The sequence below is a fragment of the Anas acuta genome, chromosome 2, assembly GCF_963932015.1.
Source record: "Anas acuta chromosome 2, bAnaAcu1.1, whole genome shotgun sequence".
Lineage (NCBI taxonomy): Eukaryota > Metazoa > Chordata > Aves > Anseriformes > Anatidae > Anas > Anas acuta.
In genome coordinates this window covers 67566016-67590185 of record NC_088980.1, presented here as the reverse complement: position 1 = coordinate 67590185, position 24170 = coordinate 67566016, and the positions used below count along the sequence as shown (strand labels likewise).

At 39.6% G+C, this 24170-nt stretch overlaps 1 protein-coding gene and 1 long non-coding RNA gene across 22 annotated transcripts in view; one reads left to right on the top strand and one right to left on the bottom strand.

The window, feature by feature from the left end:
- Positions 1-17058, bottom strand: part of ELOVL2 (ELOVL fatty acid elongase 2) — a 46002-nt gene extending 28944 nt beyond the window's left edge. The window contains exon 1 of one of the 2 annotated variants that reach the window (XM_068670757.1): positions 16968-17058. In XM_068670757.1, the coding sequence (XP_068526858.1) occupies positions 16968-16970 (3 nt within the window). In that variant the 5' untranslated portion in view covers positions 16971-17058. Of the gene's footprint in view, positions 1-1174; positions 1198-16967 lie in introns of those variants that run through there. The other variant, XM_068670758.1, reaches the window with a different exon arrangement.
- On the top strand, positions 62-8323 carry LOC137850556 (uncharacterized). Of its 20 annotated transcripts, none has more exons than XR_011092635.1 (5): positions 62-673; positions 2240-2343; positions 3104-3223; positions 5864-5976; positions 6918-8323. It is a non-coding gene; the product is annotated as an uncharacterized lncRNA (long non-coding RNA). The 20 variants fall into 20 exon arrangements; XR_011092631.1 differs by having other exon boundaries at positions 2240-2347; XR_011092624.1 differs by having other exon boundaries at positions 63-673; positions 2240-2347; positions 3101-3223.
- Positions 17059-24170: the final 7112 nt, after the last annotated feature.

Sequence of the window (24170 nt, the reverse complement as noted above, 5' to 3'; positions counted from 1 at the left end):
TTTCTATCACCTTTCTTCTAAAAGCTTTTACAATAAATTGTTATTGCTCCAGGAAATAAAGATGCTATTTTTTTCTGGACTTTAAATTATTTAAAGAATTTCAAGAGCATCTTAAAAGTTACAACAAATAATAACACTGCTTAAGAAATATAAAGTATTTCTAAAGGATTTCTGTAGGGTACACATTTTGTTTGAAAGCAGTTTATCTGAATTTCAGTATCCTTCAACCATATTATATTTTATTCCTATTATTTTCTCACACTTCACATTATGTGCTCCATTCTACTGCTAAAGCTTGCATGCTTACGTGCAAATGCCTGGGCATTTTCCAGTCACTATTAACCAAGTTCAGCACTTTTTGTGAGAAAGAGGGTAGTATCTTTGCATCTGAGGGTTATTTTTTGCAAGTATTTGGAAATGGTTGAATGCATGTTAGCATCCTGCATGAACCTGGTAGGTTTCAGACATACTGGTTATCTGAGAGTAAGTTAGTAGGGGAGCTGAGTCATCAAATAGGCTGGCTTCTACCTTTTTTCTGGAGGAGATGGAGAACAGCTGTTTGAAAAGTGATTACAGCCAAAAGTACTGAGCACCTTCTCCTGGGCTACTTTAGACACCATAGAGAAAGCTGAGCTGATGATGGTGTTCCTGAGGGTATAAAGCTAACAGGAAGGTGAGGCTCACAGATTTTTGCTTTGGTAGCTGCTTGGGTTATGCTGCCTGCAATAAAGTGCAGTGCATTCAGTGTCTTCCTCAATAAGCAGATCAGTTAATGGTTTGTTATGTGAAAAATGAATGTAATAATGCAAAGATTAGTAAGTGTGGAAAGACACAGCTGAATGTGTGATTATAGGTACAGAGCTGTACGGTTTTAGCTAATTGTAGACAGAGGCTTTTATTTTCAGCACTTACTGCAATTGGGCTGCTCAGATGGCTAGATTTGGAATTATAGATTATTATTTTTTCTGAAACATTTTACTTATTTTCTCCTCTCTTCTCACAACTTTCAAGTGAGGGCACTTGTGTCTAACAGTTCTCTTATTTTATTGCACCTTGATGGCATTTACCACTTGGTTTAGCAGTGCCTTCAGGAAAGGAGTAGGCTAACAGCATCACCAAGCGAAACATTTGGCTTGCCAAAGTTTCCAGGAGCATGCTAAAAGATGTAACTTACACAGCAAAATGGATTTCTTCATTACCACCTTGATTCTTAGTTCTGCATTTTTCTACTTGAACTCATCTTGCAAAGGAGGGTTAAATCTCCAAAGGAGTCTTGGGTGTAGTCTGTTCACTAATTGTCTTTATTGTAAACTGTCTTCATTATGAGTGGGCTTGTGAGAAGAAAAAAAAAAAAAAAAAGCTTAAAATGAAAGGGAATCTCTCCATAAGACCAATGAAGAAGATTCAGAAAGTATGTTCCTTGCTCCAGTCTGGATTGAGGGCTGCAGTATTTGTGCCTGTTGGTGTCTGTGAATAAGGATGATAAGATGTGGTTTTGTATTGCAAAATTACATCCCCAGCATGCCTGTGCTCCATAGCAAACTGTGAGGAGTGGAGTTAGAGATACAGAGAACCCCTCCTAGCCTTCTTTTCTTTTTTCCATCTGTTTTTGGGGGTATTGCAGATTCTAAAGCATCTTGGACAGTGCCTATAATGGCACTGTGTCAGCAGGTGGTTTTGTGGCTTGAAGGTGGAGAAACTTCCACACCCACCTCTGTGGAGCATGTGTTTGGGTGGCCTACATAAAAGACTAAGGACACAGCCCTTCTAACAAGCTCTTGCTTAGACATCTTACAGGGAATTACTCCCAGAGAGCATTAACAGAAAGTGGCCTACTAATGGCAGAGCTTTGCCATGCTGCTCACGAGGCACTTGCACTGAGCATGCTTTGCTCGTTGTCCCCCCAAAACACATGCCATGTGAGGGGCTCCTGCCAGGCACTGAGGGCAATGGTTAATCACAGAGAGGAGTGTTGCCATCCAAATCATATTACTTGGTCCTCCCTTTCTTCACGTGAACAAAAATCTGTGCCTAGTAAGGCTGTAGTTGGTAGCGATGTACCTTCATCACTGCATTTGAAAAATATGGTGTTGCCTAACAAGAATAGACGGGGGTGTTAGGTGAGGAAGGGGTCTTGATAATGGGGAAAGCAGCATGCTTCCCCATCTCCCTTGTTTGTTTGTGCATAGCGTCCAGTAGTAGGAAGTAAAACACCTCTTGGGCTTGGCTTTTCCTGCAGGCAGCAGGTTGTGCTGGAGCAAAAAGGGACAGCTATCTGCTTAAGGAGGTTTCTGTGCTTCAGACAAGACTTGAGCTTCAGCTCAGGCTAGGAGATCTACCCAAGTAGGTAAATTATGCTGGGTATTTAATGCAGAACACCTGTGCTCCATCATGTTTGAAATGCAAGGGAGGGTGGGGGGGAATAATTTACTTTTGGGCTTTCCCAACATTTACCTTCCTTAAAAAAATAAAAATTGTCACACAAAATGAAGATCAAATGCTAAATGTTTGTATGCTTTCATTCTCACTTCCTAATGAACAAAAGGTACTCTGCTTTATTTCTTCCATCTTCCAAAAGGTTTAATACTTTTTTTTTTTAAGTTAAACAAGTAACACTTGCTTAGCACTGAGTTTTAGCACTTGTACTGTAAGTCTTCACAAACCGTCATAGTTCTTTTGTCTTTCTGAAAATGCTAAATTCTATCTGCAATGAAGTAGAATACTAAGTTCTACCTTGTACCGCTAAATTTATAATAATACAGGAAGAAAAACCAAGACCAGCGTGTACCACTTTAATGGGGTTATATTTGCAGAGTCGTGCCGTGTTGTACTTCACATAAAGTTCCTGAAACCAGATTCCCTGGCTTTGGGGTTGCCATCAGAAGTAGTCACTTTGTGAGCCCCTTGAGTCTGTGTGAAAGGCCTTTACAGCCAGGAGGCTCTAGAAAAGAAGGCTGTTTTCTCTCAGGAGTATGAGCTGTTTCCAGATAAGGAGCAAACACATTCCAGGCTTTTTTGCTTCTGGAGAAATGGCACTAATTCTTAGGCTCATTCCACTTCAGGATTTTTATTTTTGTTTTAACAAGAAGTCTCTTTTCAGCAGGGTTTTGCAGTCCTGCTCAGTGCCACAGCTGCTCAGCCCACATCTGGGAGTAAGGACCCAGGTGGAGAAACATTTGCTTTATGGCTTCTGCCAGCACTCAGATCACCATCATTGCCAACGGTGAGTAAGCCCTAAGAGGCAGAACAACTTAGCATGAAAATACTGTAAGCAAGTAATAAGCTATTTCAGACATCAGTCTTTGCTTCTAGACTATTCAACCTGCTAGCAGTCATAAACAATACTGTATTAAATTATCACACACAGTAAGGTAAGCCTGGCCCATTGACTGTATTAGCCATGCCGCTGTCAGATTGTAATGTCATTGTGAGACAATTTTTTAAATAAAAATAATCATCTGTTTAGTTACTGTAAGTAATATTTATTGCTTAAAAATATTATTTTAAGGAAAAGGAACTTAGAATTTTTTTTCACCACACTTTCTTGGGTTAGCATGAAAGTGTTTTAAGAACCAATTAATATTTACTTGGTTTCCCAACATCAATTTGTAATTTAATTATTTGAAACCGTGCAGCCTATCATGCACTTTCACTGTTATATCTTTTAAAATGCTGAGTGGTTGCACTCTTTCCAGCATGGGAAATCCCCTTTCTAGAATCACTGCTTGCAGGATATCCCTTCTACAACTTTCAAACTTTTTTTTTTCTCAATTCATTATAATCATGTTTAGTGATGATTAAAATACAGCAATCACAGTGCTCAAAATAGAGCGTATCTTGTTTTAGAAGAAGAATGGAAAGAAAAGGTAACTGCTGTGGCCCACTTTGCAGTATGTCAGTCATATACACTCCCCAAAACTACATCTGTATAATCCATCCACTTGCTTGTTATCAGAATTTCAAAATGAAACTGTCACCAGAGCAGATTAGTACAATCCTTTTAAAAGTAATCCTACACAATTCTACCTACTACACAGGGGAACATCAGCTTAACTTGTAATTAAAGAAGATTTCTCTAGGGAGACCTTAGATGTGGCCTGTCAGTTCCTCAAAAAATGGCAGCAATTATTGACCTCATTTTTCCTTTGCTCTGACAATCAGATTTAAAAATGACAGCATGACCTGAGGTGGAGCATGATTCCTGACAGTGGTAAGGCTGTATGACTGTGAGGGAATAAACTAAAAGGAAATGAGTCAAAAATGAAAGCATAAAATAAATTCCACCTCCCCATTTATGCCAGAGTGAATAAGTCTCTTTCTTAGGCAAAGTACCAGCACTTTGGAACTGGTCCTGGCTTGAATAAGAGAAAGTTTTCCTTGGAGCAGGAAGGTCCTTAAGTTACAAGTAAAGAGCCACTAAGTGTTTTTTTTACAGAGAGAATAATTCTATTACAGTTGCTTCCTTATTATTCTCTTTAGCTCTTGTTGGCTATACAAGGGACTGAAGACAGATCAGTATCAGAATTCACATTGTGTCAGCAATGTGAAAGCCTGCACAGTCCAGTGTATCTGCTTCCAAACAGCTGGACTTAATAAATGATGCCTAACCAAGCTACTCAGTGAAGAGGTAGCACATCACTTTGTGTTGTATAAGAGCAATCTAGATGGTTACACTTTAAGAAGCACAGGAAAATAATTTTAACTCTACCAGAGCAAGGAGGGCTTTGGATTAACCAGGTTCTTTTTTAAGAACAGAGTATTTGCACGCATTTGCACCCAAAGCTTTGCACACATACACAGCTTCTGCTCCACATATGCCACATACCTTATTATCAAGATTTTTCAGTGAAAAGCCAGCACCCCAAATTTAGAGCCATACGATGAATAAACACAGTGGGGATAGGTAGTAAGTGGAATGGTATGGAAAAATAATAGTAAAAAGCTTACAAGGCAGCTCATTTTTTGGGGGCATGCCATATCATGACAACTTTGTCCTCCTCACTAACTTCAGATTTTGTCACTGAGAAGATTATTTTGTACATTAGTATAATTCATGCAGGGCTTTTATTTTTTTGTACTTGGCATGTGTTTGGACCCTTCTCTGTAGAAAGCAAAAGTGACAACACATCCTTGCGAGCACTCTGAATATCTTTTTCACAGTTTTCCATTGTAACAAACTGTAAGATTGAGGATGAATAGCAGATCCTAAGCCTGTCTGCAGGATCTCATGGCTAGCTGGACAAGAAACCTTCTTAAAAAAAAAAAAAATGCCAAAGCTTCAGTTTTCCCACAGTCCTGGCAGAACAGTGAGACAAAGGGTACTCTATGCCTGAAAAGTAGGTTTCTTGGTTGCTGTCCCAGATGTCTGCAATGTAACCCTGTGTCCCCATGACAGGGATTAATGTGCAAGGGACTGTGTGCCCCTTCTGTTGCAGGCAGGGAGGATCAAAAAAGGATTTTCTAAAATGTGTTCCCTGAGCAGGGTTCTCCCGTACTGGAGGGTTTTGCCTGGCTTCCTTCAGCAGCTCATTCCAGTGCTGCAGGGCATCTGTGTAGCAGAGGTGTGTGTGGGGGAAACATATCAGGAATACTTGAAATACCCTGTGGTTTGAAATTCTCATTCCCTGTGGTTTGAAATTCTCATTCCTCAGTACAAGCTTAAAAGACAGCCTGTGGGGTTCTCTTTTTAAAATTAAAATGAAAAAAATAATATATTTTTTTAATACATCTTACCTTCCTTGACAGACAATTTTCATTAGCCCTTTAGAAAACCAAGTCAGAAACTCAACTGGTAAAATGTTAATTATTAATTAATTGCTTAATTAAGACTTTTTTTTTCCTGCAATACTAATTCCCTTTATAGGCACGCCTTTGGTATGGACAGCAGCAGAAGAAGACTGAATACAGCCTGTGAAGCACATAACAAAACTGAAAGTCTGAGAGCTGTTGGAAAAACTAACAGCTATATGCATATATGTAAGTAATACCTGTTTCAACCTAAATCAGCAAGGAATTCACCTTGTCAGGATATAGAGGGTAAAACATACTTCTAATATATGTAATGCTAAAGATACTGTACATAAGAAAATGAATGAAAGGAAGCACATTTTGTTTACATTTAATTCTGTACAGCATATACAGTCAATGTATTATGAATTTCTGGAGTTCACAACTATTTTTTCATGCTATTTGAGTAATTTAAAGCTTTTATTGCTACTGAATGTGTACAGAATACTATTTTAAGTATATAAACTTCTAGGAGCAAATAGACAATTACAGCATAGGATGCCTCAGACTTCCTGGCAGTGCTGGCTGTACAACTGCTATAACTGTTCAAGTGCAGCCAGTTAATTAAAACTGTCCAAATAGGATCTCTTTGGTAATTGGGCTCATCCTTAGTTAAATAAATTAAGCAAAACTCGTGTGTGCAACCACACAGGACAGACCTGCAGCAAAGGAGCTGAGGGTAGTAGTCTTGTCTACTGGCACAGCTGGAATTGGATCATATGTTCATATACTTGGTTGGCCTTTGTAGTAACTACTCTAGCTACAATGGATCTAAGTTCCTAAAGTTACATATTCTAGAGGTTAAAGTTAGGCTTTCAAACTTTTTACTGCCACAGTAACACTAGAATTATATTTTAAAAAATACCTGTAAATCAAGATTATCACTGACCTCTGTATTGTAACCCACAAAAACACATCTACAGTAATGCATGTACACTTGCTTTATTTCTCAAACCCCTTAATAACTTTATTGTGAGGATTAAATTAGACACAGAGATGAAATCTATTCAGTTTTATTTCCTTTGTGGAAAACTGTATATACAGTCAGACTGGGCTAACTTCTCAAAGGCAAAATGCATCAAAATTATTGGATTATACATTGTATTCACTCACATTTTCTTGCCATATAGGAGCAGACCTGAAAGAAGCAGGAGACCAAAGAGAGGGATGGCACACTGCCTAACTATGACCCATCACTTTGGGGGTAAAATCTGTGCTGGCTACTGAGAGCCACCAAGACTCTCAGAGCTCCACGTGGGTGTATTGGTCCACTTGGCCGACTCACCAGGCCCACTGCCAGGAGTGCAGCCTTCATACTTTAATTTCTCTTCAAAACTTGTAATGAGGGAATCTGGCAGAATAGCTTAGTGCTGCAGGGCAACTTGTAGCAGTGTCTTTAGCTACAGGTGCTTTAATTGCTGGCCTCAGAGAAATGGCAGAGCTGTACCAGCTGTAAGAAGTCATCCAGTTTTCTTCCTTACTCAGAGCGTGGTTATAAGAAGGGTAAGGTACTGAAATATGCTGGAGTGTGGGAGGCTACGAATAAAAGAGATTTGTTCTGTATGGGGATAAAAATGCCACAATGTGCTCTTTCCATTATTCTCAGAGGCTGGTAAGACAGGCCTTGTTTTAGCCTGTTTTAACCACATTGTTAGCAGTAACAACACTCAACTCAAATTTGTTCTTACTTTGCTGAAGGAAATCTGATGTAGTTTATCTGCCCACTAGAGAAATAGGTAGTTCTTGTTCAGCAGTCATTTGCTAAGCCTTGAGGAGTTGCTGCCCATTAGCACAGACCCTCTCCTGAATGATTTATAGGGATGTAAGTGGAAGAAGGGGAAGGGAAAGAGTGGAGGAGGAGGTGTTTGTACTGTGATGCCATGGATTAGAATCCATATCCAAGCTTCTACAGTTTCAGCCTTAATCTTCCAACATGCACAAAGCCTTTCAATTTCGCTTCTAGGTCATTACGCAAGTATGAAACCATCTAACTACTGCGTAAGGAATCCAGGTACATAACTGAGTACTGGAAACTTTACAGTTAGTTGTAAGTGTAACTCATTCTGGAAGAGAAACCTGAGCTTTTAGGTCAAAGTGTCTTCTTATAAAACTAAAATCTGTACATTAAACTTAAAATCATACAGATTTTAAGCTTATGAGTTTAACAAACATCTTCTAATTTTGATCTTCTAATTGTTCCTTGTAACCTTGGTCCCTTAACTGTTAAGTATAGATGAGGTTCAGTGCTGCCCTGTTGTGGCAGGCAGCTGTCCAGAGGAAAAAGGAGTTGCTGGCAAGGTCAGCTCAAAGTGAGACCTGATATACATCACAGGCACCAATCAAGTCTCTGGTACTAGTTTCCAGAAAATTAATATCCTCAGGAGCTCAACTTTCCAACATGTGAAGTAGATGCTCCAAAGGAGGAGACGCATCGCTCCTTATTTTGCATTAAATGTGGGTTGATGGGAATAACTTTTTGAAGAAATTACATGTTCTTAGAAGTAAATGTAATAAATGTATTCACTTTAGATGACAAGTTAAAAGTAGCATTGATGTTATCTAGAGCTGTTGCAGATGATTTAAGTATCACTACATCTATCCTTAAAGATGGAGAAAATGGGAAGTTGCCTACCCTAGAAGAAAAGGAGGTGGAGTATGGGATTGCAAACTAAACAAAGAAAAATTAACTGGCAGAAAAACACATCTGACAGAAGTGGAAAAGATAATGATAAATCTAATTAAATATCACAGTATCAAAGGGTTACAGGAAAAAAAAAAAAAAGGAAACAGAAGACATGCATTTTGCCTAGAAACAGACTAGCAAGAAACATACACCTCTGAAGTGTGTGGAATTTGTATGTGCAGTGGGGTAGTAAATGTGCAATAACAGAATTAAGTAAGCAAGTAAAAAGGAATGGAAGTATTCCTAGTGTTTAAGATAATCCATCTGCCCGAAACAACTTATTTTAGCAAGATATAAAGAAATAAGCAAAGAAATTATGTCTGAAGGTTTCCTTCAGTACTTTTCCAGCTAGGTCTAAGCACTGTCATCTGAGGCTCTAACAGAATTTAACACTTCTTCCATCCTGGCTATATACATTTCTCCTTCATAATTAAGATTCAGTTATCTGTTACAATAACCTGAAGCTATGAACAACTGGATGTTGACCACAATATACCAAACTGGCTTATCAAGACAAATACAAGATAATTACAGGTAATTAATTCTCAAGCCTGTTCTAATTCCGGATTGATAAATGAATTACTCATGTGTGTTTAATGACATCACTTTGCTTTTTGGAACACAGAGGGTCATGTTGCAGTGAGTACCTTGTTATTTAGCTCGGTATTAATTTGCATGACCTCATTACTTCCACAATGTTGTCCTCTTCATCTCTTCATTTAAATAACCATCTTATTGCATTCAGTGAGAACTGCTGAGAATCATTTTTGCATCAATGTCTATCAATGCCATTTGTATCTGGAGGAGGACTTGTGAGTGGCGAGGGATCAGGACATCAGAAAAGAAACTAGTACGAGCCCCCAGGTTTGCTGAAGACTAGGAGAATGGTATGGGTTTCTTTTTTTTTTTTTTCCTTCTTCTCAAGATATTCCAATTACTGAGTGTTCAGGACTTGAGTATTTTGGAGTGCGTGCCAAGTTTCAGCAAAGCCTAAAGTTTAATGAGCCAACATAATGAAATACTAACCTTCCGTTCAACTCATGAAAACACACCTGGAGGCAAAAATGGTATAGTGCTGTGTTGTTTCTTCCTTTTATACTTGTCTTACTGAAGTTGTTCTCTGGCTTGGGCTTCAGCTTCGCACTTTACAAGGAAAACATTTTCAGATTTGAACTCTGCCATCTCTCAAGGGTGTCACAGAAGGAGATGACTTCCTCTCACCCACAATAAGTGAGAAGGCTAATATTTTAAACCTTGTTCTTAGAGAAAAATATGATTAAGTTATTATTCTTAGAGCTTGGATACATTGTAATACTACCATGGATCGCAGATTATGCTTGATGAAAAATAATCTATTTCATGAAAAAGAAGTTTATATGCAGTTTTATTATATCCTGAGGAGAAATTTCAATGATATCTGATTTGAAATAATATGCTGGTAGTTCAGTAAATGCAAAGGGGAAAAAACTTGGTGCTTTACCCACAAAATAACTCTAATTTAGTGCTTTATCTTTCAAGGTTTCTTTTACTGATACTACTAAAATGCAGGCTTACAAGATCTCTAGCAGTAAGGAAGAAATAGCTGCGTTAAACCCGAGAAGTCCTCTATTGCTTTTCAATGAAATGGAGAACTACTGATGTTTTTTCAGAGCAATAAAACTAAATACTACCTTTATTTATTTATATATATATATATATAAAAATACAAGTTGCCTATTTTTAAGCCAAGCTTCAAATGTGTTTAATCACAAACTGTATCTCAGCTTTCAAGAGGAGCGTGAACATCCCATGATGCTTTTGACATGTGCCAGAAAAACAACAACAAAAATAATCTTAGGATATATAACAACTAGCCTACTGCCAGAAAAGAGAGGTTCAGAAATTTCTGAGAGTAACATAAAACTAGGAAAGTGATATACTTTGTCTTGTGTGGTTTTTAGCATAGACAGATTCATGATTCTTGATCATTACGCTTCTGGATAGAGACACTTACTCCAGAATTTGGAGCTTACTGTTTGGAAGAGTGAAGATAACTGCTGAAATCAAACATACCTGCACACTGACAGGTTAGAAGGCATCTTTCATATCTGCTTTCTAAAGCAGAAGGTAGCAAGAAGAAAGGAACTTATAGATACTTTGCCAATCTGAAGTGGTTTTGGATAGGGTTTGTTTCTTATGTCTTTTTCATCCAAATACTTGAAATTATGAGTTGTTTTTTTTTCTGGTTGCTTTGTTTTTTTTTTTTGTCTTGCTTCATGCATAGCTTCCTGTCAGTAGTAAGAGAGACATCTCAGAAAGAGCATAGGCCAAGTCTTATTATGTTCCAGTGGGATCCAGTACACACAACCTAGTTAAGACGGGCTGCTGCATTTTAAGACACAATGTTGTCTCCTATGTACAGCAGGGTGACTCTGGGATACTACCCCAGGAGGCCCCACAATCCTAATGGCTGAGAGGAAAGATGCAGATGTTCCTACAGACGTTGTACAAGGATGTTTTTTTCAGACTAAAGAAACTTTTGCATTTGGAAAGAAATTTTGAGCAGACAGACGGTAATGCAAATTGATTAAACTATTTTGTCCATAAGGAGATGTGAATAATAAATAAGCCTGTAGATATGAAAATGGGCTTCATGGCTTTCTCCTCAAAATTGTATGGACTATTGACAAACACTGGAAAAAAAAATATTAAACCATGTATGTACTGAAACACAGTTCTGCAGCAAATACCACCTTTTGGAAAAGGTGGAGAGCTCACATTACCTCATGTGACCTTTTAAACTGCAATAGAAGTAACTTGGGTTGCTCTAGCCAGCAGAGAGAGGTGTGGATGGTATTATTCAGAGCTGCCTTACTAAAAGATGTGCCAATTCCTGAACATGGAAATCACCCTTCACAACTTTGCCAACCATTTATTCCCTGCCAATTTGAAGGCACATTGCTTTCTGGATTGGTTTTATCCGTGCTCAGAGTGAAATGCAAGAAACAAAGTATTTTTAATTCATGCTGGCTGTGAAAATGCATGTGTAATATAGGGAAACGAAGAAACAGCATCTGATGAGTATTTTCTGAAGTGTTACATAAGAACAAAAAACAATTAAAGAGGAAAATATCTTCTTGTTCTGTTAATCGGTCCTTACTTATATTTTTCCTCCCTTTCTCCCTTAAATCCTACAGGGTAATAACTTGGATAACTTGGATTTCAAATGCTAATTCATGATTTTTACTTTAATCATAATTAAGATTGGGTGAGGAGAGGAAAGGAAATGACGTTTGGTTTTTCAGTTTAATAAAGAAGCCAAGAAGACTGTGGAAGTTCTTCCCCCACTATCCCCTCAAAACAGTTCTAAATTTACCTCTTTTAAAGCCTTAAATCACTTTAATGAACTCCAACAAGAACTTTTTAAAGGGTACAGAACCCCAAAACAGAGGACAGTCTGCTGGCATGGGACAAAAAGGTGCACACGCTATCTCCCTTACTGCATTATCTCTAACAGTAGTTATCCTAGAGTTTAACCACATATAATGAGAATGTTAAGTCCTAAACTTTTAAACCACTTACACCATGGAAACATCCAGACTGCTGCATCTCTCGAAACAAAATAAAAAGGCTAATGACTGTGCTGCATGGTAAGGCCCTAACAACACCATGTGTCTGTAACTGCTTGAGTTATTGGCTCAGGGGAGATGAAAGCAACTGGGGACTTCTCTTCATGTCTACAGGTTTCTCTTACCATTAGATTGCAATAGCACATTGACTTCACTAGCGGCAAAGTGTCTTGAGCGATAACTAGGGACTGGCATGTTGCAGGAAGCCTTTAAAAAACTGAGAAAAGAATGGTTTTGTTGAGCTTCCTTTTGCTTGGTATTAGGCTATTTCCTTGAAGCTTGGCCACCCTAATTCCAGCTTCCATTTCTTGCTGTGGTTGGCTTTCAAATAATGACAGAATATGAAGAACTTCTTTCATGGACTTACCCATCCTCCTGAGGGAAGGGGAGAGGGAGGAGGAGGCATGTAAAAGTCTCCCAGCAGTGATGAAAACAGTTTTAATTTTTTGTCCCTTAATCACACATCTTCATGTAGCCATTTCTGCCATGTGGGGTTTTATCTCCTTCAGTTGACTACATCTGACCTTGACCATTTTATTATGGTCAGTGTGGACTGAGGAAGACAAATTGCAATGAAGTTTAAAAGTCATTAGCTGGATGAACTTAATGTTAAGAAAAAACACAGCTGTTGTTAGATTGACATCTCATCAGAGTACCTTCAGTATTGATGCCAATATAATGCAAGATGTAAAGTGATCCCTCCTACTCTCCAAGATCTGCGCATAACTAGCCCCCCAAAATGAGAATTTTTTTGCTTTTTGTTACTTAAGTAGATAAGAAGCCCCATAGAAGACAAAAATATTCACTTAATTTCACATTGAACTCTACCTGTCAGCTGTGCAGCAGTCCAATGGGTAAGGATGCAATCCGAGGTATTTATCGCGTGATGAGACATGGCATGTGGGCTACATGCAGATAATAGATTTATAAGCTCAGCTATTGCCAGGCTCTTATAAATTGGCAAATTAATTTATATGTTTGAAGTCTGAAGCGTGTCATTTATAATGCAGCAGAATTGCAGGCCACTGTCTCACCAGGTGTTTCTTCTCCGCTGTAGCAAGGGAATGGTTCTTGTGCCCTTCCACAACTCTGTCACAAGGCAGAATCATCCCAAAAGCTTTCTGGCTCTGAACAACCAGTGGTACACTTCATTTCAAACTCCTAATTTCCCTCCTTTCTTTAATTACAAGTCAATCTGCACTTGGGACATATTACCTTATCGCTAAATATGTACTTCAACTCAAATTGTATGAGATTTATTTCTAAATGTCTTGGTGTCTAAATCAGTCTTACAGGCAGTGATTATATAGCATGGAATGAAAACATCAGGCAAAATTCCCACCTGATGTGACTTACACTTGAAGCTGGCATAAACGACATAATAAACCAAGCCAACATATTGACATTATTCTTGAGTTTATTACTACCTAAAGAATTTACTACTGCTTTTTTCTTTTTTTTTCCTATTTTTGAGTCAGAGGTTCATTTTTAGAGTGTTTGGATCTGATTAACTATTTTCTTTAATAAAATTGAGAGAAGCTATTGAACTAAATGAATGTAAAATGAAGTACCTGATGAACAGGTATCTGTTTCTTTTCACAGATCAGAGTACTTGTAATGAAGATTCAACAACCAGAATTAAAAAAAATAAATAAATCAGAGGATATTCTTTGAGAAGAAAGGAAACAATACCAAGGGCAATATGCAAGTTTTTGTAAGTGGGTATCTGTAAGTAACTTTGCCAATTAAACATTGGACTCAAGCTTAAGGACCTAGAGGACTTCTTAATTAATCCCTTGTCACTTCATCATGTGCTAAAGACTTCAGCACATCCCATTCAGTTTCTGCACAAGTACTTGTGCCCATTTGTCTGTTCTATATGTAGTTCCTGAACATAGTTTCTCCAGCTTCATTAATTCTGTTCACCTAGAACAACCCTGGCTTGCTGTCTTGGTTCTGGATGTCGGGGGTACTGAAATCTGTTACCTTTTCACTCTGATGGAGCTGGAGAGATCATGTTGGCAGTAGATGGTGAAGGTCCCATGTCAGCCATGAATTTGTGGTGGATTGATGACTATTTACAGAAATTTTTATCCTCCAGTTTCTGTTTTCCTGTTGGAGTTCAGGGACTCCAGAAGAAAGGGCTGGAACATTGTCTTTGCTTTTCAGAAAAGCAACTCTTTCAACTTTTTCAACTCTTTCAACTCTTTTTCATAAGGTGCTCAGGGCATTTAACAAATACCAGTGGACAATAAGGCAGGGCTTTCATTTGGCTACTGCCAACAGGAGAGTTGCTTCTGTCTAGGGACCTTTTCTGTACATCCTATAATGACCGTATGCCCTTATCAGGCATCATACCCTGACATGGTGGTCATGGCGCTTGGAAGAGTTAGGTGTCTTTCTTCATTGATTTCAAATTACATTGGTTATCTGTGTTCCTTAGGGAATTAAAAAATAAAATAAAATAAATCTAGCTTCTGCCTGTATAACTTCTCTGCAACTGGATTATTGTAGAGGTTCAAGATACTTGAACCTATTAAATACAGCTTCGTACAGTCCTCGTGTTTATGCTTACCTTAGTGTTACCTAGCCTCTTCGTAAGCATTAGTTGGCATGCACTGTGCAAGGTTATGTACTCTCTTACTCTGTAAAAGTGGGATTTGACCCCATGGAAAATATACTGACAAATCAAAACTTATAATCGGTTTAAAGTTCAAGGGTGCAGCCAAATCCTGAGCCAGTGTAATTTGACCTAGATCCACTCAAGTAAGTAGAGCTGTAATGAACCACATAAACAGAAATGTCCCACTGTGGTTACCTTCATACTGTGGGAATGATATGGAAACACTCAAAGCCTCCTGAAGACTGTGGTTTGCTGCGTTCTACAAATAATAGTGATTTAACACCCATGATGGTGATAAACTCTCTCCTTTGAATTGAAGTAACATACACCTGATCACTCCTATGCCACCATAGAAGGGAATGCTAAAATACTGTTCCTATTACTTGTCCTAAAATCTAAGTTCATCATTCATTTACTCCTGGTACCATCAATAGCATCCTTCCCTCTTCCCTCCAGTCAGCTCTAGGTCAATTTAAGCATCTATGTGTTGCAACTTCTAACCCTGCATTAGTATCATTACAGCAGTTTTCAGAAAAAGTTCAGGTTTCATCTTAGGTAGCTAATGCTCCAAGGACATTCTTTCAAACTTTTAGAACCAAAGCAACCTCCAGCTTCTACACCTCTTAGAGGATTTCCCCAAACTGGCCATTCTCTTCCCAGGATGCCTCTATTTATGAGTAACAAGGCATAAGAAATCTAAGCAACTTTTCAACTCTCACAGATTACTGGAGATATAGAAGAGCAAAAACTTGCTAAAAGAAAACCGTGTGCAGCTCTGAATAGCCATTTCTGGATATTGCAACCAGCTGTTCCAAGAATAATTCCAAGGTTAATGAAACAGCTCTAAGATCCAGAAGTAACAGATTAAGTCTCCACTATCGCTTTCATTAGCAGAAATACAAAGTTGTCAATGCATACATTACCAATATTATTATTTTTTTTGATTTGCACCTATGTGACTAATCTCATATCTGTCCTATAAGGAGTCCAAGTGAAATATTTTTACTGTTCTTCTAACTTTTGTTCAAGTTGACTCTGCAGTTCTGAGCACCTGATTGTTATCTGTAACAGTTATTGATAAATAATGCAAGTTACCTTCTGGTTTCTTTGTAGCTGCCATCACTGTATCATAAGAAAGACATTACCAATTTAGGCTTCATGCAGTAATAGTAACTTAGTCATATAGTTTGTTTTATGTCTTACCCAGTACTATAAGAAATAGCTGTTCATTTATGCAGTGGAAAGTCATTCTGGAGCTACTAGGCAGCATCAACTAGGGCACCACTCCTGGTCTTTTTTGAGAGGGTCTTTTCCCGTCTATCATCCTATGCCTGAATTTATTGCAGACACACTGGATAGCAGAAATAGATTCAGACTTGCTGCAACTGACTGTAGGGAGACTCCTGTTAATTCATGTAAAGGCTATCTGAACATTATTCATGTCTCAGTCACTTGATTTCAAAATGATTTTTATGCATGAAAAGCAAAAATTACAGCATATGTTGCAAAGCCATTTGGAAAAAGTGTTTTTGCTGTTAAAGAAGAATTAGGTACCATTCTTAATCATGTCACAACTTCTGATACAACAAGCTTGGAAGATACAGCATTCAGCCCCATCTTAGCTCAGACTTCAAAGCAAAAATATTGGCATGATCCTCTCCTCCTTTATAAGGCCAGCGTTACACTTAATACATTACTGTTCACAAACAGGATGAGATCCTTTGGGAAGTCACCATGACTGCAAAGACACAATATGCTTTGGGGAATGCTCCTCCTCGCTAAACAGATGATGGCATTGTTCCACTGTAACTCTCTTAAATGCTGAACTGGAGTCTAAAACTCCATTGTTCATTCATTACACGAAAAAAAAAAAAAAAAAAGGAAAGCGTTCCAGTATGGTTTTTACACTTAACACAAGAAGAGCACACCAGTAATCTGTTTGTGTAACGTGCTTGGAGCAGAGCAAAATGCACCTGCGAGGAGCAAGGGACCGGGCTGCATCTTGTGGGAGCCGCCTCCCGCCCGCTGCCGAGTGCCAACGGGGGAACCGCGCCACGGCATCCGCGCACCCCGCTTCGTCCCCGGCTCCTCTCAGTCCCCGGCCCCGCTCCCCCGGCCTCCCGCTCCCCGCCGGGCCCCCTCCACTCATCCCTCCCTCGCCCTGCCGCCGCCAGGGGCTCGCCATTTTGGGGGCCGCCGGGTCAGGGGGCCGCCATGTCGGGGGCCACCGGGGGGGGTCCGCCATAGCGGGGTGCCGCGCACTCACCATGGCGCTGTCCAGGGTAGCGGCCCGGCTCTGCCGGCCTGGCCGCCGCCGCGCCCCCGCTTTAAGGTACCGCCTCCGGCTCCGCCGTGCCCGCCTCCCAGCCCGGGGCCCTGGGCCTGCCCCGGGGAAGGAGGGAGCGGGAGGGCGATGCCAGCCGCTGAGGGCGAAGGGGACGGAGGCGGCAGGGAGCCCTCAGCCAGCTGCGGGATTTGTTCCGAGTGCAAACAAAGCATTACATCTCCTATAAAAAATATTTATTCGGGCTATCGAAGCTTGCCGAAAATGCCCTTCTTCTTTCCCCCTGTTTTTAATAAAGCAGACTTTGGTGTGTGAAATAAAAACAATCTTTCTTAAAATATTGGCATTCTCCACTTTGCTTTTAAAGTGAAAATTTGTCAAAAATTACATGCTAAAAGTGTCAAAGCTGTCCCAGTCCTGTCCTCTCAGTTCTGGCTGCTCAGGGTTTCCTCGACCTGAGCTCGGAGAACAGACTGTCCCCATGGTGGCACGAGCAGTGGAAGTGAGCCAAGGAGACCAAGCATGGCGCAGAACAGCTAAAGCCTTGAGCCGGCAGTGTGCCCAGGTGGCCAAGAAGGCCAACAGCATCCTGGCTTGTGTCAGGAACAGTGTGGCCAGCAGGACCAGGGAGGTGATTGTCCCCCTGTGCTCTGGTGAGGCTGCACCTCGAGCACTGTGTAAAGTTTTGGGCCTCTCAGTACAGGAAGGACGTCAAGGCCCTGGAGTACGTCCAGAGAAGGGCAACGAAGCTGGTGAGGGGCCTGGAACGCAAGTCCTGTGAGGAGCAGCTGAGGGAACTGGGGTTGTTCAGTCTGGAGAAGAGGAGGCTCAGGGGAGACCTTATTGCTCTCTACAGATACCTGAAAGGAAGGTGCAGGGAGCTGGTGGTTGGCCTCTTCTCACAGGTAACTAGTGATAGGACTAGAGGGAATGGCCTCAGGTTGCACCAGGGGAGGTTCAGGTTGGAAATGAGGAGACATTTCTTCTCAGAAAGAGCAGTCAGGCATTGGGACGGGTTGCCAGGGAAGTGGTAGAGTCACCATCCCTCGGGGTGTTTAAGGAAAGGTTGGACGTGGTGCTTAGGGACATGATGTTGTAAGCCTCAGGTCTTTCCTGGTGGGTTCCTTGTTCGTGTACTACTTTACATCTTGCATTTTCTTTGATCTAGACACAGAGATGCTCCAAACGTGTTGACAAAGTCTGCCATCCCAGTGATGCTTGACTGCCAGAAGCCTCACGTGAAAGCATATCCTCATAAAACTTTTAGCCCATTTTTTGCAGACACAAGTTTGTTTGCTTGCGCTTCCAAATTCCGTTGTGTTAGTCTGTACTGAACTGCTATAATTCCTGAGGGTTATCTGCTGGCCTTTTCTCTCATTAATGTTCTTGATCAGTTAATTCATTTGATTCTTTCGTTGTTACTACAGAACATCTTGGAATATTGAAAAGAAGAGCTTTTTGATATCCATTCCGTCCCCCAGAGAAGTTGCTACCTAAGCAGAAAGTTGTCCTCTTTGAAATTAGTATTTAGGTGCTGTTGAGCAATGAGCAGTTCAGAAGGTGACTGGCAAAGAACCATGGTAATGACTCAATAAATTTGAATATTTCTTTATTGACCAAACAGGCTGGATTCAGTGTGTCAAGCCAAATCCAGCCCTAAGGATGGTAATACAAAACATTTTTTCTTTATTCCCACTTTTCTTTGTCTAAAAAAGAAAGGAAATGGGTGTTCAGGTTTGGTAAAGATGATCCATTCCTAATTTCTTGAGCTCCTTGTAACTGAAACATCATAATATCAATATAGTTTATTTCTATAGTAGCAACTTGCTTTGTTTGTTTGTGTGTTCTAAATCACAACAATTATTTCTCCAATGAAATCACAAATAGGGAGCAAACAGGATTTTGATGGCATTTAGAAGAATGTGTAATAGTACTATGGATATTTTAAAACCTATTTAATGTGCTGAATTTGGAGACTTAAGGGTTGTGTCAGGATTTTGAATCATCTGTTTAGCATGGAAGGTGATCCTGCACATGTTGTTGGATCCCAGGCAGTGAGCACAGCAGACTTCTGCCAGGCATGTTAGCTTTGAGTGGTTGCTGAACATCATGTTCTGCTGAGAGGAAAGGCAGAAAAATAAGTCAACATGTGGAGAACCAGAATTGTTTAGTTCAGTCTGACATTCTTCAGAAACAGGGAGAATAAGTAGAAGCAATTTAAGCAGCACTTCACTCTGGGACAATGCACTCAACTGATGGTGAAATACCACAATTAGCTTGAGTCCTGCTGGTGCATGGATTGCTGCAGATTTGACCTTATCACAAGCTACCTAAGAATGGTTGAGGTGGGAAGGGGCCTTTGAAGGTCATCTGGTCCAACTCCTCTGCTCAAGCAGAGTCACCTAGAGCCAGTTACCCAGGGCTGTGTCCAGACAGGCTTTGAATTTGTCTGGGAAAGAAAAGTGAACTCAGACATGTCTCCCATTGCTAATCACTGCTCTTGCTCACGATCTCCTCCAAAACTTGGAATTTAAACTTAGGACTTGCCTGTTTCACAAAATTGTCTTCTCAGTAGTATCTGTACAACTCACCGGCCTCACTGGCTAAACGTCTTCTTTTCCTGAGAAGCTAACTGGAATGAAAGAGGTTCACTTCCTTATATTGTCAGTTTGTCATTGTTATTATTATTTTTTTTTAAATTATTATTGTTATTTTTTTTTGTTTCTGATTTTATTAACATAGGGCAATGGTTACATACCTAAATTTCTCAATTCTGCTACCGATGTTATGGGGAGTTACAAGGTTAATGTGATAGACTTTTGTTAACTCTCAGTGAGTGCTTAAGATCTGTTGGTAATAAAGATGCATTGAATCAAATTTGAGTAATCACTCCTCTAAAGCTAACATTTTGCAATTTCTTTGTATAATGTCATTTTCTGTGCTTTTAATTTTGAAACTAGAGCTGTTGTAGTATGACTAAGTATAAAACTAAACGTTGTCTTAAATTTCCAGCTGTGGGCATGTAAAATAAAAAAAAAACTAAGCCACAGTAAACTTGTGGCTGCAGAAAATATTAATTTGAGCGATTGTGTAGCAGTGCTGATTTTATAATATTATGTTTTAGCACCCCCTTTCGGCACAAAGGGATACTTGCAGGTATTTACTCAAACGCTTTGCTAAAGCTGAAATGCAATAGCAACACACCCAGGAAAAGTCCTTGGCTGCACTCATAGTTTACATACTTTACATAGCTTAGTTTGGCATTTTATAAATCTCTGTAAATAGAATATTCTCATCCCTCTTATCATATTCATATTAATAATCCATTTTGATCATTTAAATCAGCCAAGAACTTGGCGAAGATTGATGGACCTGACCCAAAACTGAGGCTAAATACAAAAGACCATATTTAGATGCTCTGTCCATTGTCTACGTGTCTCCTGTGAGGAATCTGATGGTGCTAAAATGCTCTGAGTTGTGACTGGAACTGAATTATTTCTCCTGCACATGCTAGCATTAGCATTATGGTAGCCTATAGAGGTCCCAGTTTGGGATTGTGGTCTTGCTGTGTTGAGACCTACTCCAGAAGGCAGGTCCTTCCTCAAAGAGCTTACAACATAAAGCATCACGTTATCAAGGATAACCACCACCAGGGAAAGGAGTGGATGCAATCTCTTCTCTGTACTCCTTCCCTGGGAAATAGTAATGCATTAATACCAAAAGAGAGGCAGCGGGGGGAAGGTCATCACGTGTAGTCTGGATAGAAGAAAGGGCTACATTTTGCACCTTCTGCGTGAACTATCATTACTTGGCCAGCTTCTTGGGTATTAGCAGTTGGCAGTCAAGCTTGTTTTGGTGACAGTACTTGGCATGGTTGCCAGTTACTTTCAAAGATATTGTATGTGCCAAGACAAGGATTAAAAAATTAGGACATGGCTGAACAAAAACTGCCTGGATTACTTTAATTTGTTCTTCTCGTGCATGCTCATTTTAATAAGTCTTATTTACATTAATAGCCTTTGGCAAGACTCCTACTTCATCAATGCACTGTGTACGATAATAAACAAAAAGGAGGCCATGGATGATGCAAGGGTGTTAAAAACGAGAAAAGATAATCTTGTTAAAGTGGTTAAAATTCTTTTGGAGGACTAGAACACACTGCTTATATAACACAATTTCCATGTGATTATGGGTAGATCGTTTAAATATTTTTTCTACAGCTAGTCAAAGATTTTCTTCTTCCTTCTGCTGTTGCCTTAGGGTAATTGAATGTAGATTTGTCACAATGCTGAGCTCTGACAGCAGCAACTAACATAAGTGAAAGTTCTGCTTTGCTACACAGTTATGAATCTGTGCTACAAATACATTAAATACAAGAGAAGCATTACATTTTCCGCATGTACCAGCTGGAAAGGAAACCAAAAATGGCAGGTGCAAAAGCAGTTGAAGTTTCAAACACCTGTTTCAGCCTCAGTCCTCTCCCTGGCTCATGGAGGATTAAAACATCCCTCCTCATTTTGCTACACAAACATGACCACCAGTTAACTGACTGCTGTGAAACAACTGGTTAGTCTAGATGCATCAGCTCTCACACCCTTTAAATAAGGCTTGTACCTTCAGAATCTGGATTACTCTTCACTGCTAGTGGTCTTTAGCTCTCTTATTTGCAACATTGCATGTCTGTGCTGCTCTGTGAAATTGCATCAAATACTCCTGCTTTGGCCTGCCCCATGGTCTGGTGTACTAATTAGCAGAAGCACTCTAAGAGGTCTGCTCATTGGTCTTGGGCTACAGTTCCTTTGCTGCATGATGACCTTGGCCAACCTTTTTTTTCTAACCCACAAAACATACATCAATGCGTAGATGGTCATGTGCACTGACAGAAAAGATATAAGAAGGTTGATCAGTGTTGAGCGTCATAGGAAAAAGTATTGAATGTACAATATTGATAGTGCGCAGTGACCAAATGTTGCAAGGTGATGGATAAAAGATGGCAATGACTTTAATAAGTCATAAAGCTCATTATCAATATTTTTTTTTTCCATCCTCTTCAGGGAACAGATGAGACACGTTCAATTCTGCAACTCCATATTGCACATACACATGTAAGAAACCAGGTAGATCAAGCTTAGATTTGCATAAACAACCTAATTTCTCAAATTTCAGAAATTAGAAACTTCACTGATTAGAAAAATCATCACTTTCTTTTAATATACTTTCTTGTATTTGATTCCACAGACTTCTGAAACAAACAAACAATATCCGTATTGTAGCTCACTTATCCCAAACGCATCATCATCAGTATTGATACAAACTTCTGGCACATTAATATACATGTACGAACTGATACAGAATCATAGAATCATTTAGGTTGGAAAAGAGCTCTGAAATCATCTAGTCCAACCTTTAACCTAGTACAGACAAGTCCACCACTAAACCATGTTACTACGCTCCACATCTACACATTTCTTGAAAACCTCCAGGGATGGTGACTCAACCACTTCACTGGGCAGCCCATTCTAATTTCGCACAACCCTTTCAGTAAAGTAATTTCTCCTAATATCCAACCTAAACTTCCCCTGGCACAACTTGAGGCCATTTCCCCTCATCTTATCATTTGCTGCTTGAGATAAGAGCCCGAGCCTCACCTTGCTACAACCTCCTTTAAGATAATTGTACAGTGTGACAAGGTCTCCCTTGAGCCTTCTTTTCTCAAAGCTAAACAACATCATCTCCTTGTAAGATGTAGCAGGGAAGATACGTGCTTATTTAATTTAATTTTGTTCTGAAGAAAAGTCTAAGATAAAGTATATATAATGTTTCCATTTTATTTTTATTATTATTTAGATGGAATCTGCATATATGTTTCATTTTACACAATGTGTTCCACATGATCCACATGAAAGGTTTTATTTATTAGGAAACACGGGATAACAAAGACTATATTCACCAAATGGTTAGAGAAGGAAGTGTTTCTCCTGTTATCTCACAACTTGGTTAAAGTATAACATCCACAGTGTTACCCCTTGACTGTGCCTGTGAGGATGTGAACTTGAATTTAACTGCTTCAACAATTACGCTACACAGTCTTTTTTATGTGCTTGTTGATGGCAATTTCAGTACTGCATTCATACTGGTCTCCAGCAATCCCAGGCCACTGAGACCAGAGGGAAAGTGTGGAACATGGAAGACTTGCCGGCAGTAAAGGAGGACCATCTTAGGGAGCACTTCAACAAACTGGATATACATAGGTCCATGGGGCCCGATAGGTTGTACCTATGAGTGCTGAGAGAGCTGGATGATGTCATTGTGAGGTAATTCTTAGTTGTCTTTGAAATGTGCTAGTGACTGGGAGTGATTCCGGCAGACTGGAAGAGAGCATATGTCACTCCTATCTTCAGGGAGGAAGACCTAGAGAAATACAGGCCAGGCAGTCTTATCTCAAACCTTGGGAAGACGATGGAGAAAATCTTTGTGGAAGTGTCTCCACATACACGAAGGACAAGATGATCGTGAATAGTTAGCATGGATTTAAGAACAGAGAATCATGTCTAATCGACCTGATAGCCTTCTACATAAGGTAGTTAGCCCAGTGGATGAGAGGAGAGTGTTATACTGGGCTGCATTAGGTAGAACATTGCTGGTAGGTCAGAGGACGTAATGAGGTAATCCTGCTCAGCTAACCCTGTGGTTAGGACATGTGTGTACTGGGTGAGAAACCTTGTTGAAATTAGGCAGAAGGTGAAATGCTTCAGCTTCAATCATGATATTCTGAAAATTTTTGGATTGTATGTTCTCCTCAGATTTAAGCCAATTATGATTCATGAAGCTTATTTGTTCTACTTACTCTTCATTTGCTTTGTGGGATAAAAAAAGTTTTTAAATACATCACTTTTTTTTTTTTTTTTTTTTTAACTAAATATGTAACAGCTGCTAGGTTGGACATTTCTCTCCTTTTGGTGGTTACTGTTCAACCTGAGAAGTCTTGTGGTTGGGAAGCTTTTCTGATATTCATGTCACGTTTTTCCTTTCTATAAGAGAATTAAATTTCTTGTAGTATAATTTGAGAGCACTTTAATTAACAGAAGATAAGTGATTTAGAACGGTTAGTATGAGCAACCAAAATATGGTATCTGCTTTGCCTTTTGAGCTAGTTCTTTTAAACTAAGAGCATTTACCATTTCA